This window comes from Artibeus jamaicensis, unplaced genomic scaffold (assembly GCF_021234435.1).
Source record: "Artibeus jamaicensis isolate MK-2021 breed Jamaican fruit bat unplaced genomic scaffold, CSHL_Jam_final contig_387, whole genome shotgun sequence".
Lineage (NCBI taxonomy): Eukaryota > Metazoa > Chordata > Mammalia > Chiroptera > Phyllostomidae > Artibeus > Artibeus jamaicensis.
Window position 1 is genome coordinate 21874982 of NW_026521812.1, and position 17939 is coordinate 21892920.

The 17939-nt window shown below is 42.1% G+C and overlaps 1 protein-coding gene across 2 annotated transcripts in view; it reads right to left on the bottom strand.

The window, feature by feature from the left end:
- Window positions 1–17939, bottom strand: part of FIG4 (FIG4 phosphoinositide 5-phosphatase) — a 100712-nt gene that overhangs the window by 21727 nt on the left and 61046 nt on the right. For both annotated transcript variants that reach the window (XM_037159019.2, XM_037159021.2), the window contains 3 exons: window positions 16370–16565; window positions 14666–14748; window positions 9944–10030 (listed from right to left, as the gene is read on the bottom strand). In XM_037159019.2, the coding sequence (XP_037014914.2) occupies window positions 9944–10030; window positions 14666–14748; window positions 16370–16565 (366 nt within the window). The remainder of the gene's footprint in view (window positions 1–9943; window positions 10031–14665; window positions 14749–16369; window positions 16566–17939) is intronic.

Here is a 17939-nt window from a genome sequence, read left to right on the forward strand (position 1 = left end):
GTAAAATGATCTCTGTTGGTAGATGACATGATCTTACATTAAGAAAATTTTCAAAGACCCAAAAAGCTGTTAGAACTAAAAAATGAATTCAGTAAATTTGCAGGGCATTAAAGCAAGATTTAAAAAATCAGTTGAGTTTCTATATACTAAAAAACTATCTAAAAAGATTAAAGAAAACAATTCCATGTATACATATATATGGGCAAATAATATTTTGCAAGGGAGCCAACAAAGAAAAGATTATCTTGGCAATAAATGGTGTTAGGTAAACTAGATATTCACATGTAAAAGAATGAAAATGTTTCCCTAACTTCCACCACACACAAATATTAACTGAAAATAAATGTGAAACCATAAAACTCCTTAAAGAAAACACAGGGGAAAAGCTCCTGGAAACTGGGCTTGGCGATGACTTTATAGCTATAATACCAAAATTACAAGCAACAAAAGGGAAAACAAACAAAGAAGACTATATCAAACTGAAAAGCTTCTGTGCAGCAAAAAAAAATGATCAACAAAATGAAAAGGCAACCTACAGAATGGGAGAAATGGGAGAAAATATTTGCAAACCCCTTATTTGGTAAGGGGTTAATATCCGAAATCTATAAAGAACTCATACTGCTCAATAGCAAAAACCATATAATCCAATTAAAAATGGGCAAAGGACTTGAAGAGACCTTTTTCCAAATAAGACATATAAATGGTTAACAGAAACATGAAAAAGTGCTCAACATCACTAATCATCAGGGAAATGCAAATCAAAGGTACAATAATCTATTAACTAACAGAATAGCTATTATGGAAAAGACAAGAGATAAGAAGTGCTGGCTCAGATGTGGAGAAAAGGGTAGGTACCCTTATACATTATTGATGGAAAGTAAATGGGTATAGTGACCTTAGCGAAACTAAGGTAAGCTATAGATAGGTTCCTCAAGAAATTAAAAATAGAACTATCTTATGATTCAGGAATACCAATTCTGGGCATTTACCCAAAGGAAACAAAAACGCCAACTTGAAAGATATGTGCACCCATGTTCATTATGGCATTATTTACTGTAGCCAAGATGTGAAAGCAACCTAAGTGTCTACAGATGCGCAGCCATAAGAAAGAAGAAAAACTTGCCATTTGCAACATGGAGGGACCTTGAGGGCATTATACTAAGTGAACTATGTCATACACAGAGAGAAAAATACTGTATGATCTCACTAATATGTAGAAATAAGAACAAAACAAAAACCCAAACTCATAGGAATGAAGAACAGATTGCTGGTTGCCAGAGGCAGGGGTGGGAGGCAGGGAAAATGGGTGAAGGTGGTCAACAGGTACGAACTTCCAGTTGTAAGTTCTGGGGACAGAATGCACAGCATGGTGACTACAGTTAATAATACTGTATTGTATATTTGGAAGTTGCTAAGGGAGTAGATTTTGAAAGTTCTCACCGCGCGTGCACGCGCACGCACACACACACACATACACACACACACACACACACAGACCTGTGAGGGGATGTAGGTGTCAACCAACCTTCCTGTGGTAATCATTCTGCAGTGCATGCGTATCTCAAATTGTTACACTGTACACCTCACCCTTAACATGTTGTATCAATTATATTTCAAAACAGCAGGAAGAACATTTGAATTTAACTTTCAAAATCGTGATCGTAATGTTAGCCCATCCTACTAACATAATGTATAAATTAATAAGGTCAGCAACAGTTTGTTGACTGAAAAATCCTGAGATACCTGCCAAGAACTCCAAGTTGTTACATTTAAAACTGAAAATAAACTATAGTGAAACAAACACCTAACAAACATTTATCATTTTCCTTGCCATGTGCTTCAGTTTGTTAATCTTGGCATTTCCCTTACTCCCTCACATTTAATTTTGTATGGTATTCCTAAAAGAGGAAAAAATATTGAATATCAAATATTACTCATCTGTAACTTATGTTTAATGCTTACTCTATATCAGATATTGTGCCGCAGCCCGGGGATGCAAAGGCAGATGAGCCCTGGCCTCAAGCAACTCACAGTCGTTTTTGATTTCAGATTAAAAATAGCACCTGGAGGGTCTTATTTACCAAGGACTTTCTGTGCCCCTAGAACTGGGAGGAATGGCAGAAGGACATCAATAGAATGTGAGCAACCATTTCATTATGAAGACATATTGCAATTAATTTCCATGGTGGTATTTCTCAAATTTTTTAATGAAACCATAAGGAAAATAAATAGCAACATTATAATACTAAATATGAAAAATTACTTAGATAGCATTTGAAATACTTGGTGAATTTTAAACACAATTAGGACTTAATGGGATCTGTACTTTATTTTCAAAACCATGTGTAAAAGCCCCAGGGGGTCCTAAGTCACGCACAGAATGGTAAAGCTATGTTTAAATATAAAATTAAATTGTTTTTTTCGTTTCAACCAAAAATTTATCTTAGCTGAAAAGATTCCTCATATACGTCAAAGAAAAGAGCAGTGAATACGTCATTCCTGGGCAGACACCTTCACGGTGCACAGGAAAGGGCTGTCAGGAAGCCACGGCGACACGGCACGGGCTCGGCGACCATTCCATCTGCCCCCACTCTTCCCACTCGCCTCCCGTACACAAATGGATGATAATTGGGTAAAACAGCAAAATACCAAAAGGTTAAACGGTTACAAAATGCGATTCTTGCATACAGAGCTAAGAAAACCCATGAGTAATACCCCTCACACGGTCATATCAGATACCCAGAAGTGTTCCCACAGAATTAACCTGCTTGCTCGTGTAAAAAACAAAGCAGTGTTTTATGAGCTAAAAATACACTGAACACCATCATAAATTCTTCCTCTTTATCGGTAATTAAAGGATTGTTTTCCCCTTCAATGTGACCACAAATCTCCAGGAAATTTCTAAGTGCAAAGTAATCGATTTAACCTAGACCCCTTCGGAAGTTAAGAAATTTTGCTTGCTTTTTAAATCAAGAGCAGAAAAAAACCAAGTTACTGAATCTGTTTAATCTAAAACCTCTTTAGCTCCAGAAAATCATCTCGAATGTCCCATACTGTCACAAAAAACCACCTGAGCCCCCAAGTCTGGTTTGTCATGCATTTCCAGCCCTGGTGGCCCACCACTGTATCTCGTAACCCAAGTGAGAAAGCTGCGGCCTCTCACGTGGTCTTCACCACTAATCCCCACCAAGTTTCACCAAGCCCCACGATTCTGCTTTTACAAAATAACCCCCTTCTTTATTTCAATTGCCCGTGGTACTCCAATCACGTTGCCCTCTTTCCAACAGATATGTTGTTTATCTCCCTGCCTCCAATCCATTCTCCACGCTGATTCCTGACTGACCTTTCTAAAATGCAAATACGAGTCTATCACTCCCCTGATTAAAACGGGCTTTTAATAAAATAAGGGTCACCCTCCCTCACTCGGCATCTCCTCCTGATCCTGTTCCACTGTCTGTGTCTCTCGCCTCTTCCTTGATTATCCCCTGGCATTATTAGACACACAGAATTATTACATATGGGTCTCCAAAAGTGGTGTCCAGAGCTTCTGCCCCAGTCCCTCTTATCCTTCTTCAGCCAGATAACTTCACCTGTCCCTTAGAATCTACCTCTGCCAGGAAGCTCTGATTTGTATTCTTTCCTGTAGTCCCACAGCCTCCTCCGACAGCACCTTCACACCTCTCCACCACCTGGAATGCTGACAATGTACACCTGACAAGGTGCACCCTCAGGAACAGGGGCCTTCTCTCATTCAACTCTGTACTGTGAGCACTTAACCTGGCACATAGTGAGGAGCACTCAGTACCTGTCGTTTAGTGCCTTTACTGCCTCTTACCAGTTATACCTTCCCTTATAGAGATCGACATTCCTCAAAAAACAGTAACCACAAAAACCCATGTTAAGGGGGGTGGGTACTTAAAACCCCCTCTGAAACTTCCATAAACGGTATGCTTTGTAGTCACCGAAATAAAACAGGCAATACACTTAATTTAAGAAATATGAAAGTCATTTTAGATACTTTAAATTAATAACACAAGTACCCACAATTAAATTTACATTTATTATTCCTTATATGCTAGAAACCTTGCAGGATAGCCCTCCCTGAAAGTTTCAACAAATCCACTGCTCCATTAAACTTATCTTGTTTAACAGTATGCAGATGCTTTTGTAGATGATATTCAAACAAAGAGGCATCCACTTTATCTAATGGCTTGTTCATTTTGACTTTTCAGCTGTAGCTTCCTGCTATGTCCTTTCCTTGCATGCTCATCCCAGCTCTCAATTAGGTCTAAGTAAGAATATTTTCTAGGGCCTACGCTTATTTCACCTACAATGGATACTCTGCACAAACCTCTCTCATCTCTTCCTGTCCCCTTTTCTTCCTGACCTAACTCTTCTCCTTTTCTAATTATTTCCCCCGGGAATTATTTACACATACTTTCATTCAATCAATGAGCATTTATTAAGTGCCTAGAGACCAGGAATGGAGCTGAGTTTTTAATCCATGTGATTCCAGAAGAGGTGCAATCACATCGAGGCAGGAGACAGTCAGGAGTGAGGAAACTCCCACAGTGCCTCGGGGCTCAGATAAAGGACATCGACACAGGACGGAGACCCTGTTCTAAGGCCAGGTGTTCCCGCTTTCTGGAAAAGTGCTACATTGTGGTGAATCATGACTGCACCTGAGCAGAAGATGCTGTGTGACCCTTGCTTCATTGTAACAGCATTATAATAAATTAGTATTGTGGGATCCCTCTCCCACAATCAAGAAAAATCATGGGAGACCACATGAACAGTAGCAGAAAAGAAATATAACTACTTGTACATGCACAATAAAAGCCCACCAAAACTAGCCAGGAAAGATCTGCCCTATAAGAATAGAATCCCTCCAGCCATGAGGTCGGTCTCTGCTCAGAGCTGACCCGCTCCCTTGTTCCGTGGAGTGTACTACTGCTAAATAAATCTGCACTCTCTCTTTCTACTATAAACTCTGTGTTTGGTTCAATTCACTGTTTGCGATCACCAAGAATGCGGCTACCTATGCCCACCTGTAACTCCTGTGACTGCTACCCATAATAAAGAAGGCACTTTGCGTGGCAAATTGGTACACACATATTTATTTGTGTGTACTGATGCATCTACATTTATGCACAGAAGCAAATTCTCATTAACTAAAACTTAACCGTACTATATGCCATGCACTGAAACTTTCTTTTGGACTCAGTTCAGTTTTATTGCATTTCCCTGAGTGGAGGCCTACTAATTTCCTGACCCACTAAGAAGTCAAGAATTCCAGCCTGAAAAGTACTGTCCTGGAATACATGAAGGAAACTTGAGTTTTGGAGAGGCTACTGTATTTTAAAAATATACTCTGGAGGGAATGGAGGGAGAAAGGAGGACAGAAAAACAAAAGTAAAAGAAATGGGCTGGGGGCGGGGGAAGAAGTGAGACAGAACAAGCTAATTTAGAAATAGAAAAGATAGACAGTAGCCCTGGCTGGTGTTGCTCAGTGGTTTGAGTGCCAGCCTACAGACTGAAAGGTTGCTGGTTCGATTCCCAGGGCACATGCCTGGGTTGCAGGCCAGGTCCCCAGCGGGGGGCGTGCGTGAGGGAATAGACTGATGTAACCTCTTGCATATCATGTTCCCTCTCTTTCTCACCCCCTCTCTATAAATATACAAACAAACAAATAAATAAATATTTTTGAAAAAGATATACAGGAAAAGCCAGAGAGGGTTAAAGAAAAAGAGAGAACAGTAAAGGCCAGAATGAAAAAAGCAAGACTGTGGAGCTGATTTCTGGGGGAGGAGAGGTCACAGCCTCCTTGGGCTGCGGTGATGTCTCCTATCATCATCTCCTGCCTGCGGAGGGAGTTAGCTGATTAATCACTGGTCCTGGCCTCCCAACCGCTCTAATCCTTAAGCCTTTAAAAACTGTGCTCCCCAGTGTTTGGGGAAGATAACGAGAGTTACCCATTACGGTGGAAATCACTCGGCCTGCAGCACAGAGACCAGAGCATCATCTGCGGAGGACTTGATGAAATCAGTGGGGTGGGGGGACTCCCACTGCGACTCCTGCAGAGGCAGCACATGACTGAAAATGCTCTTGTGAAAAGGAAACAAAGTGTAGCTAACCATGGCCATCGTGTCACGCCCCTCTCTTCAGTGTAAGAAGTTGTGCTAATTCTGACTGTGCAAGAGCACCCTCTGATTTGTGAAACGCTTCCCTGACAGAAGCTCGTAGCCAGGGGTGTTCATTCTAAGGTCAATAAAGGCTTCTTATAGAATGCACTCAAGGAACAAATTCAACCACATGGTCCTAAAACATACTTATTACCTTATGTTATATTTCAGCTCATCCCGAACTGGAGAAATCCTAAATTAAACACTATTTATTCAAACTCTATGTGTTATATTTTAAACCATTTCTTAGAGGTAATTTCTAAATGACTGAGACACATTCCTGGAATAGATGAGCCACAGAATAGCAGGCACTAATAATATATGTGCTCATGTTCTTTTTAACCTACACTGATTGGCATTTGTTGCTTAGTTTAAAATTCCCAGAGAACTGGTAGGAGTATAAAACGAGAACAGGTTGGCCCCACCTGCCCTTGCACAGCACCCTGCATTTGCTCACAGGTGCAAGTGGAAGCAGGACAGAAAAAGGGGAAAAAAGCTAAAACCTTGGTGTGCTCATTTTTTTCTTTTATCAGAAGGCAGTAGGGGGAGAACAAGAACAAAAAGAAACAGGAAGGTGCAGGGACGGCTTACAGCAGGAAACAGCACAGGGGAAGAACTGGGAATGTTCAGCACTGAGGGGCGGCCACTGGGACGATGGCTTTGGGAGACACTAGGTAAGGGGGCTTCTAGGGATGCTCAGGGGACCTCACACAGACTCCGACTGCAATGGAAGGGATTGGGGTGAGGTGAGATTCAGTCCATTTCAGCAAGTATCTACTGAGTCCGCAGTTTCAGGTGCTATTCTGGGGGCAGCAGGAGACACAAAGACCGGCTGCCCTCTAAGAACTTACGACCTATGACCTGGTAGGGGAAACAGCCTCTGCGCCACGTCGTGGGTCGAGCAGGGCATGCCTGCCCAGGACGCATGTCCTCATTTGGGACAACAGACTGGGTCCTGGGAAAAGAGTAAGGTATATTACCTTAAAATGTTTTTTAAAATTCAAGATCAACAGAGAAGAAATATTATGTCTGCACAGAGATCATGTCAGAGAATCAAAGGGAAGAATGTTCATGCTAATGATAAAGAATTTCCACCACTGTGGTTATAAAAGCAGGGGTAGCACTGGACAACTGGAGCTTAGTGATGGCGAGCCAGCCTGTCCAGTTTGGATCTGGACATCTGTCTGACCTCGGGCAAGTTACACACTTCTCTGCACTCCGGGTGCCCATCTGGAGAAGGAAGGTGACAGTGAGATGCGCTCCACAGGGTCACTGTGGGAAAGGAGTGGATGAGGGCTAAGGTACGTAGGACGGTGTCCGTGCCACACTGAGTGCTCAGTAAATGCTGGCTGAGGTTCCTTGGACCTGGTCGCCACCCGCCCACTTCGGAAGTGGTGTGAGTCACAGCGAGGGATCGCTAAAAAAAAACCGCAGCTCTGCATGGGCCGACAGCACAGACCTCAGCGGGTCTGGGTTTAACACCCACCTCTAGAAAATGTCCTGCCAGACCCTGGGCGGAAGTGTCCAGCTCCCCCATCCAGGTGTCTGCTCCTCTGGGGTTGCATGTACCGCATATTTAGAAAAGAAACATTGATTGCCTCATGATTGCAAGAGAGCTTGGTCACATTACGAATTATCCAGAGATGAGTAGATACATATGGATATAAACTTCAAATTAACTTAACTACCACTTTAAAATCTACTAGAACTTAAAATATAACTAGGTGAGAATTTCGATAATCTCACATAAATCAAAATTCTCTTGGTTTTGTTAGAGCTTTAGAAATGTAAGACTGCACTGTGAGTATTTTAAGAACCCAGTCACAGAGTTTCCATTTTTAAGTGCACACCAATGCACAAACACAGACACACACAAAACAATACCACTCTTGGGCAGTTGCCATGACAACGGAATGCAGAACCTACCAGGCTCTTTGTTATCCTGCTGAAGATGTTGTGCAAAAACCCACTCGTGGTAGATTCTTTACTAATTAATTGGAAAGGTTAGAAAATCCAGATCCATGTGATTTTCATATGTGTTAGAACTCAGAAAAGCAAGCACTAAATATTTTAAGAAAAGAATTTAAAAGTAGTAACTGCAAGATCCATTATGGACAAAGTAGTCCCAATGTTAAAGAAAATAGGAAAACATTTTTTTCTTATTTTGTACGCTATATGAATTTCATCATCTTCCCCTAAGTTGTGCCACATTATTTTGATGGAATCATCAATTTGTGTAATACAATTTGGCTGACAGAGTCTCTTATTTTACTAACACATTCAAATACTCTCCTCTTTGGCCACATAATATTTCAATTCATTTGGGAGCCCATACTTCCACCTGCTAATTAGACATAAGAAAGAAAAACTGCTTCTAAATTAATGAGTTTGTATGTTTTTTAAAAAGGGAAAATGAAGAAAAAACAGTGACAGGGAGGAGAAGGGACGAAGGGCCATTTTGAAGGCCGCGATGAAGCCCTGCCTGGGCTTCCCCCCCTCTCCTGACCGGCCCTCTCTGCCTCCCTTGGCATTTCCCTCTGTCCCAGCTGTTAGAGCAGACCCCTCAACACAGCTCTAGCTCCTTTCTCATCTGATTCCCTTTCCCGAGGTGGTCTCCTCCTTAGTCATCACCCAAGTGCATTTACGTCCCCAGAAGGCTCCCTTCTGAATTCCAAATCAGTAGACCCAACTGCTTCCTAAATTGGCCACTTGGATGCTACTTTAAAGGCAAACTGGACCCTCTGTAGTGCTCCTTACCTTGGGAAACGGCAGCTTCGAATGGTCCTAACACAGGGACACACAACACCTATCTGCTAAATGAATCAATGAATGAATCGATGAAACCTGTTACACAAACCAAAACACCTAAGGGTTATCATTGATACGGCCCTCTTCCTCCTCCTCCGAGATGAGTCAGTATCCAAGTCATTTCACCTCCTAATATTCCCCAAATCCATCCCATTTCCTACCTCCTCCCAGCCACTGCCCTGTAAGGCACCGGTCTTCCCCTGGTTTACTGCAACAGCCTCTACGCCATCAGTCAGCAACTCGCAGATGTAGTACACAGTGAGGTTAGGCAATTAGTGTCCATTGAATAGTTTACTGACTGATGAAGTCGGCCAAGAAAAGGGCAGAGAGCCTTTACTAAATGTCAGCTCTATGCCAGGCACTGATCTAAACACCTGCTACATACCACCTCATTTAATCTCCACACTGACCCACTGTCTACAAGAAACTCAACTGAGCACATATGCATCAGAGAGCCTCTCCTCGTCACAAGCTTTGCTTTGTTTGGTCCCAATGCACAGAGAATCACAACAAATATGAATGATGATGATGATGGTGATGATCACATTTATTGAGAACTTTTTCCAGACACTGTTCTAAGCACTTTGTATTAGTTCACTTAAGCCTACTGCCCTCCTACAAAGCAGGTGTGATTATTGTCCCATTTTGCAGATGAGCAAACTGTCTGCCGGGTCAGAGCTGTTTTGTCATCCAACCTCTACTCAGGGGAGAGAAGCCTCCTTCGACTCCAATCCCACCTCCGAAGGGTGCACTGTAAGCGCAGTCAGGGCTGCCGATCTCTTCCCCAGCCCACAGCGATGCAGTCTTCCTTGGACAGGGTACCAGGAGGGGATGCCTTAGTGCTTATACTGATGTGGTGACAAGATAACATTTTTCTTACAAAGTTTTTTTTAAAAGCACAAGGAATGGCACAGCCGCAAGTGTTTTTCGTAAAGGTCTAGTCTAGTACTCACAGTTTTATAACTCCATCTGGGCACCTGGAACAGGGCTGCTGGCTGCTCTTGTCTGGTTTGTGTTGACTCTGACCCAGCTGAACGAATCTGCAGATCACGACAGGTAAGAGTGAGCTGCAGAGGAAACTACTTGCAGTAAATTCAGCAGATCACACGCAATGGAACGAGCTTTCAAGTAACACCACCACATTCTGCTGTGTATAATGTTCTCCTGTGTATACTGCACACCCACATTTTGGGCCCAAACTTCCAGAAAAAATCTTTCATTTTAATTTTTTAATTCAATTTTTTTATTTATTTATACTCAGAAACAAAACCGATGACATTCCAGGGTATTATTTTGCAAATGGATATCATTATTGCTTTTTAGAGTTACACTTTTAATGCATAAGCATAAATAAAAGAGTTAAAAACATTCATGTAGATACGGAATTAGTACTACCCATGTATAATGCACATCCTCATTTTCCCTAAAAAATTTGGGCAAAGAGTGTACATATACATGGCAAAATATAGCACCCTATGTACCACATGACTTTACTTATAAATGATTGCCTAATTTTACAGTGGATTGATGAGAAGTAAAGGAGGAGGGATTCAGCTTAAAATGTAAGTCAAAACCATAGCTATAAGAATGACATGACAATAGCCAAGAGTTGGAAGCAACCTAGGTGCCCATCAGTAACTGAATGGATCAAAAAACTATGGTACATTTACACAATGGAATTCTATGCAGCAGAAAGAAAGAAGGAGCTCCTACCCTTTACAACAGCATGGATGGAACTGGAGAGCATAATGCTGAGTGAAATAAGCCAGGTGGTGAAAGTCAAATACCATATGATCTCACCTTTAACAAATGCCTAAACAACAAAACAAACAAGCAAAATATAACCAAAGACACTGAAATACAGAACAGGCTGACAGAGACCAGAGGGGAGAGGGGAGAGAATTTCAGGGGAAAAGGGGAAGGATTCACAGGAACAAGTATAAAGGACACATGGACAAAAACTAAGGGGGGTAAAAATGGGAGTTAAGTGGGGAGCACTGGGGGGTGGGGTGGGCGGGGATGGGAGTAAAAGAAAACTGTACTTGAACAATAATTAAATTAAAAAATGCTTAATAAATAAATAAATACTAATAAAAAAAAGAATGACATGAAATGTGTACTTATTGCATTTCTGTTTATTTAAATACAATAAAAAAACCTGAACCAAAATGTTCCTGAAGCCAAACAGATGATCTTTCAGGGGCCTCACACATCCACCGGTGACTTCAGCAGGAAACGTGGGGAAATACTAAGGGAGACGTTTGCAGTAAGACAAAGGGCAAGGACAGGGCAGGATCAGACAAGGGACCCATCTCCGGAAGCAGGGATGCTACTGAGAACCTAAGACATGGATGGACTCAGTTTCCTTAGGACCACAAGAATCCCCAAGTATAGTCCAGTCACTCCAAAGAGTACTTTCAACCACAAGGGGCTGAGACCACCCACCGAGAACCACTGTATACCACCCCTCCTTAGAGAAGACTGGGATGACACTAAGCCAGTCTTAAATCTCAGAGCCAAAGAGAATCACCCAGGCCATGTCAGCAGGGTAAGAGGATACCTGTGACTGGCAGAGGGCCACCAGCTTATTTCTCAAGAGCAGACCTGTCTGAATTGTGGCCGGCAGCTTTGTTCTAATGTGCCTCAAGAAGGTAGCAGGGCAGGATTAAAGGGCTGATTCCCTTTTCACTGTTCTACTTAAAATAGTTTCTCTTGATGACTATGGACTTTTTTGTAATTTGTTTTTTGATTAGCTTTTTTAAAGGTCAAGCAAAGTTTTACAGAAACAGCCAATTATTAAATCATTATGGTGCTACCAAAAAACTAAAATAAGTAACTTACTTTTATCCAATTTATCTTCACCAAGTGAAGAACATTTTTTATGCATTTTTAAAAAGAATGTCATGTAACATCTAATATTTGTACAGAACTTTAAACTTACCAAATCATTTGCACGGTGACGGTCAGAATTTTTAAAAAAATTTGGCAGGGGGCTGAGGCTTTGAGGGAGTAAGTAAACTTCTGGGTGTGGTTAAGGTAGCAAACAAAAGCTATCAAAAAACCTGAAAGCAAAGGAAGGCACAGAGAATAGGGCTCGGCAATTAGAACAAAACAAGAAAACCAAGAAATCTTCCGGAGTCTGAAGATGGTTGAGGGTCAACACAGGAAAAACAGGCAGGAGAACAGGGAGCTGGAAGACAGGCTGCAGAAGCCAGTTCTAGCTGCAGTGACTCCCTCCCCATGATGCGGTGAGGCAGCCCAGGTGGCAGCTGTGACAGGCAAGCCAGGAGAGGGCACCGTGTTTACATGCACAAACTTTCATGAGTCTAGCCAACTGGGTGCAGAACAGCAATGCGAGAGGGCATTTCACAATATAAGGCAGAACTGCCTGGGCTCTCGCCCTGCCCTTGAAGCTCTGCTCTCTGGATCAGAGGAGCCACGAAGAGAGCCCCAGGACCTAGCTGGGGCAAGAGGGGGTCCCAATCTGTCCCTGAACGTCCTTGGCCACCCCCAGCACAGCTATCCAGTGCCCAGATATGATGGAGGGAGGCTTCTTCTGCCTATAGTGATGCCCATGACAGATGGAGAGGGGAGATACTGTAACTGCCAATGAGGGGGCATCTGACCACAGGAAGGGGCTATTCACAGAGAGAGGAAGAGATGGCCAGGCCCCTGTTTCATCCCTTCCCCCCCGGTCTGCATGATAAGCAGAGGCAGCTGATATTATCAAGAGAAAAAAGAGAATGGCACGGCCTAAGATCACAGATACCCAAGAAGCACAGGAGAGGTATCCAGGATAAGTCACTAAATGGTTCTTTCTGTGCTCTCAGCCTATAAAGAGGGATAATGACATCTTCAGACTACTACAGAGTTGTCTCGAGAACAGAAAAAACATTGAAGTGTTATACCCCTCAGAGGGGGACTTGCTGATCTTCATAATGGCAAACACAGAATCTCACTCCAGGACCTGGGTCCCTCTTCCCCTGCAGCCGTCCCTTTCCTACAGGCCCACCCCTGCACCCTTCTTAGACTGTCCCCCAGGGCTGCCATGGCTGAACAAGCATATCTCACTCCCCAAAGTGGAGGAACTGGAGGTGGGCCCTCAGGGGCAGTCGGAGCTAAAAAGGCTCCAGGTGAAAGTCATGCCTGAAGCAACTTTTAGCTTAATTAACACGAGCCAAAATGTCAGTCCCTGATGTGTCCACTCAGGCCCTCTGCAACAAGCGAGGTCATATTACTCAGTCACTAACCCCAGATAGTTCATTCTTCCAGCCACGCTCTTATAAAGGCCCACTTCAACTGATAGAGTTTAGCTACACTGTTGTGACAATGTGATGAAGAAGTGACTGCACGTCTTTGTGTCTGGGGTGGGGGAGGAGGGCGTGGCTGAGTTCTGAATGACCAACCTGGGTTCTGGTAAGACAGGGATGCAGTCACACCACTGCTTTTGCAGTCAAGAAATACTGTGCATTTTTATATTTTATATATTATATTGCAGATCTTACTAGTTCAAAGTAAGAAAGGTGGCAATATCCAGTATGACAAATTCTATACTTGAAATACCCTCCTTAAAAAAGAACGGATGATCAGTGCTCATGTATATTACAGTATTTACATATGCAAACTTATATGAGTGAAGGGTCTCATTACAGAATTATCATGACTCTATAATGAAAGCCACCGCACTTGTGGTTTGATTGGAAATTCCTTTAGCGTCAGTTGTTTGAAAGCCAATGATGTTTGCCACTGAAGTTCACAGAAATATATTACACTTTCATGGAACTTGGCTTTAAGGGGAATGGTGCACACAGGTGATTTCTAGTTGGACACAATTGTCCTTCATTCTCTATTGTCCTTCACTTTTTAAGGGCTGTACTATAATGAGAATATGTTCTATCTTACTGTTAAAGTCTAATTACATATGATTTAGAATTTTCTAAGACAGTCCTTTGGATCCTGTAACTGTGAATTCTGGCATAATAACCGCTAATAAAATTATATGGAAAGGGAAAAAACAATTGTCTTCTCAATGCATGTATTAGGCTGAGGGAGTATTTACAGTGGTCTCATCAGTTTCTTCAGGATTTCTAGGTGAGGGATTCTTTTGTGAATCTGGTAACTGCAAGTCTGCTCAGAAAAACACACATAAACAAGAGAACTATGTCTGTGATTTCAGGCAATGGCTTTCGGTGGACCCTCCCCTTTCAGTCAGATCTGCCTCTCTCAGGTCTTTCACGCTCTGAATGGGCACCTGACATCACGGCTCCCCTTTTCTTCTTCAGATACTATTCCCAGCAGCCCAGCAGCCCAGAGCTAAAGTGACTGCAAGATATTCCTCACTGGGCAATATCTCAGGTTTGTCTGTACCCGTCTTGAGGATTTGTTACTGCAGAGCTGTGCTGGTGCTTAAGTCTGCAGCTTGTATGCAAGTGGTGAAAATACATGTCTGCATCATACATCTTTATCATGAGAAGGCACCAAGAGTCTCGGGCACGTTTTACCTCCAAATGTAAGTCAGTGTTTCTGAATTTGACCTTCTAAATGCTACTACTGTATTCCAGGTAGAATTCATTTCCTTCTGTATTGACTATATTAATTTCTGAAAAGTTAACCTAGATGTAAGTTATTGTAATAAGACATTGGCATTTTGTCTCAACCTCTATGTAGTAGTTTACCTGGAATAAATGGAGAGGTCATCCTCTGAGAGGCCATCAAAGAGGTTAATTCCATATACTTCTTTCATGGGCTGGACCATGTTCTGTGGTTTAAAAAAAAAAGGGAACCAGGAAGAATTATAAGATATCTAGCATATTAATTATTTCCAAAAGTGAAGACAATGAACCCGTGAATTTTTCCACAAAAGAAATCACAATGTTTCTTGAATCTATGTAGTCTGTTCAGAAAGTATCCAGCCATGTAATCTGAAAGAGATATTTATTGTAGAAGATACAAGAAACACTGTACATAGGACAATGACACCTCAGTCCCCTTCAAACTAGGCACCTTGGGACCTCACACAGTTCTCCCAAATGCCATCAGCTGCCCCGTCACATTTTCCTGAATCTCACTGATGATCTGAAATCTCTTCCCTTTCAAAGGTGCTTTTAGTTTTGGGAAAAGCCAGAAGTCACAGGGCACCGAATCTGGGCTGTAGAGGGGCTGAGTCACCTGGGTGATTTGATATTTTGCCAAAAACTGCACAAGATGTGATGCATGAGTGGCTGTGTTGTCATGACAAAGCTGCCAATCAGCAGTCGCCCATAGCTGTGGCCTTCTGATCGTCTGCATAGTTTCCACGGAGGAATGTTCTGGCTTAACACAAAACCTGATGCAGATTTGTTGCTCTCCTTGCTCAGTCATTTTGAATGTGATGGTCAAACAGTACACACGCTCACTCAGTGGTGTCTACCGCCCCCACTGACAGGTAGAGTGAAGTTGTCATTGTTCACACATGTGCATTCCAGTCCACTCTCCTTGTTACATCAGTGTCACACAAACTGTTCTCTTTATGTTAACAATGACTGGACCTTTTCTGGACAGACCTTGTGTTCATTAAACTTCTCAGTCAATGTTTTTTTTTTAATTTCATTTTATTTCTACTAAAAATAATTTGTTTTAGGGTAAAAAACTGTTAAATCATTATTAGTTGCTTTAGTACACTACAGGAGTTAGCAATGCTTCTGCAAAAGGCCAGACAGTAAAAATTCTAGGTTCTTTGGGTCATACCATTTCTGTTGGAGTACAAAAGCAGCCCCAGACACATATAAACAAACAGGCATGGCTGGGTGCCAAGGAAAGTTTATTTACAAAAACAGCCGCCTGGACGGGGCCGATTGATTATAGTTGGCCAACTCCTGGGATAATGGATTCAGTTCTTGTATCATAACGTTTTATTGTCATATTGACCTCTGATGACTTCTCACTATTTCTAGAAATCAAATTTCCCCCCAAAGCTGATTTGGTTCTTTTGTTGCTTACTTCCCTTTTCTCCCCCTGCAATATGCTGAAATATCAAACTGCACGGGGCCATGCAAAGGCTGTGAGGCCCAGGTCCAAAGCCCGTATTCCAACACTGTGCTGAGCAGGGGACTAAACGACCTTGTAAGTGGATGGGCTGTTCAGAGAGGGACAGGATTCTCTTAATTCTAAAGTAATAAGAATTTCACTGTTATACACGGGAACAAAACACCAATTTTATTTCAAAATGAAGCCACTTTCCTTCTGTCTGTCTATGCTGAACAGATTTCTCTCTGGAGTGCACTCGCACCGCACGTTAGAATGCTGTGAATCTCGCTCTCAGCCTTTGAACTGAAAGCGGGGTTTTAGAGACCATTCCCCAGAGCCTCACGCTGGCCCACACAAGCTCCCCCCACAGGCACCTCGGTCACTTTGGCACTGTCTCCCGTGTCGGTCATCTTCACTGGAGTGGAGCGCTGGGAGACAGAGCCCTCGTCTTCCCGGTCGGTCCCAGAGTCGTCCTCGGAGCTGCTGGACACAGCCTCCTCGCTCGGGGGTGGCGGGGCACTGGCTGCCGTTTTCCGCTGCAACACAGCTTCTTCTCTATTGCTTTTGTTTCTTTGGAAAGATAAAGATGAAGGTGAAGCGTCTTTAAATGGAACCCTCGACACTCACCGCACATCATAACTCTGCCCCACGGCCTCAGTCCTAGTGACGCATGAGACCATGGCCATGAGAGAACGAGTTTCTGAGTTCCAGTTGTGGGGTTCAAGTTGTCTGAGTTCAAGTTGAACAGAAAATCTTAACATTTTACAATGTATAACATTTTACAACGTATAACAAGTACTGACCTACTAGGGACTTAAACTGTTATAAATTTTGGAAATAAACCTGTATGTGCATGTAAACCAGTGCAGAAAAGTCTTACTGGGCCTTTCCTTGGTAACTAAAATCAATATTTTCAAAATTTATGGTACAATAAGAGACTGTATGTTTTGAAATATTAGTAAAGTTAGCTATAACTTATAAAAGCTTCGAAAAAAGGTCGAGAGCCAAATCCACGTATATTTCCTTCCCTTCTGTGTTTTTATCAATTGTAGTTTCAGCTGATTATTTGAGCCAGAGTAATGAGCAACTGATGAACATGAGCTAAATTTTAAAATTTATTGTATTACTAGTAAATAATTATATTTGCTGAACATGGCTTCTAATGGTAGCAGATAAACAGGGAGACCAAACAGAAAGGACCAACACTTACAAAAATATTTACTTATATTTTAGTTCCAAATTTGAGAGTAGTAAGAATATTTTTTTTAATTGAGAAAATATTTTATAATTTTTGGCTTTTATAAAAAATGTTTAAGACTTCATTCTTTGGGAAAAAATTATCTACAAGAAACTTAAAACATCATAATATTCTGAAATGTTCCAGGAAAAGAAAATGCCATACTCTGTGACCACGGGTTAGATATTATAGAAAATAAATTGGTCTCTGACTTTCTGCAACTAAAAGTTTCAAAGTCGATAGCATTTCTGTGCCATATACTAATATAGCTGGTCACTTATGTATTTGTCCTAGGAAATCCTTGAATTCTAAACTCCTGAGGATCCTTTCCTTTAAATTCCTTAGCATCTGGTCCAGAGCTTAACATGTCACTATTTAAAGCCACTTTGTTAAGCCACAGAAATGGTGTGTCTGGAAAAGAGTAAATATATCCCATTGTGTGAATCACACGTGGCTAAAACCTAATCAGGACCCCACACATGCTCCTAACTACAGTTGGACACTGTCCGCAGTTGGTCAGGGATTCTGGTGAGGGTCTAGGAGAAACCTTATCACTGGGATTATTTAAGTCAGTGGCAGAACCAGTGGTTCTTATGCTAGAAACCAACACATTTCACTCTAGTCTCCAAGCACGAAGATGTAAACATGGTTTGTCTTCTTCCCTGTACTTCCTATTGGACAGCATAACAGTCTTCCCCCAGACCATG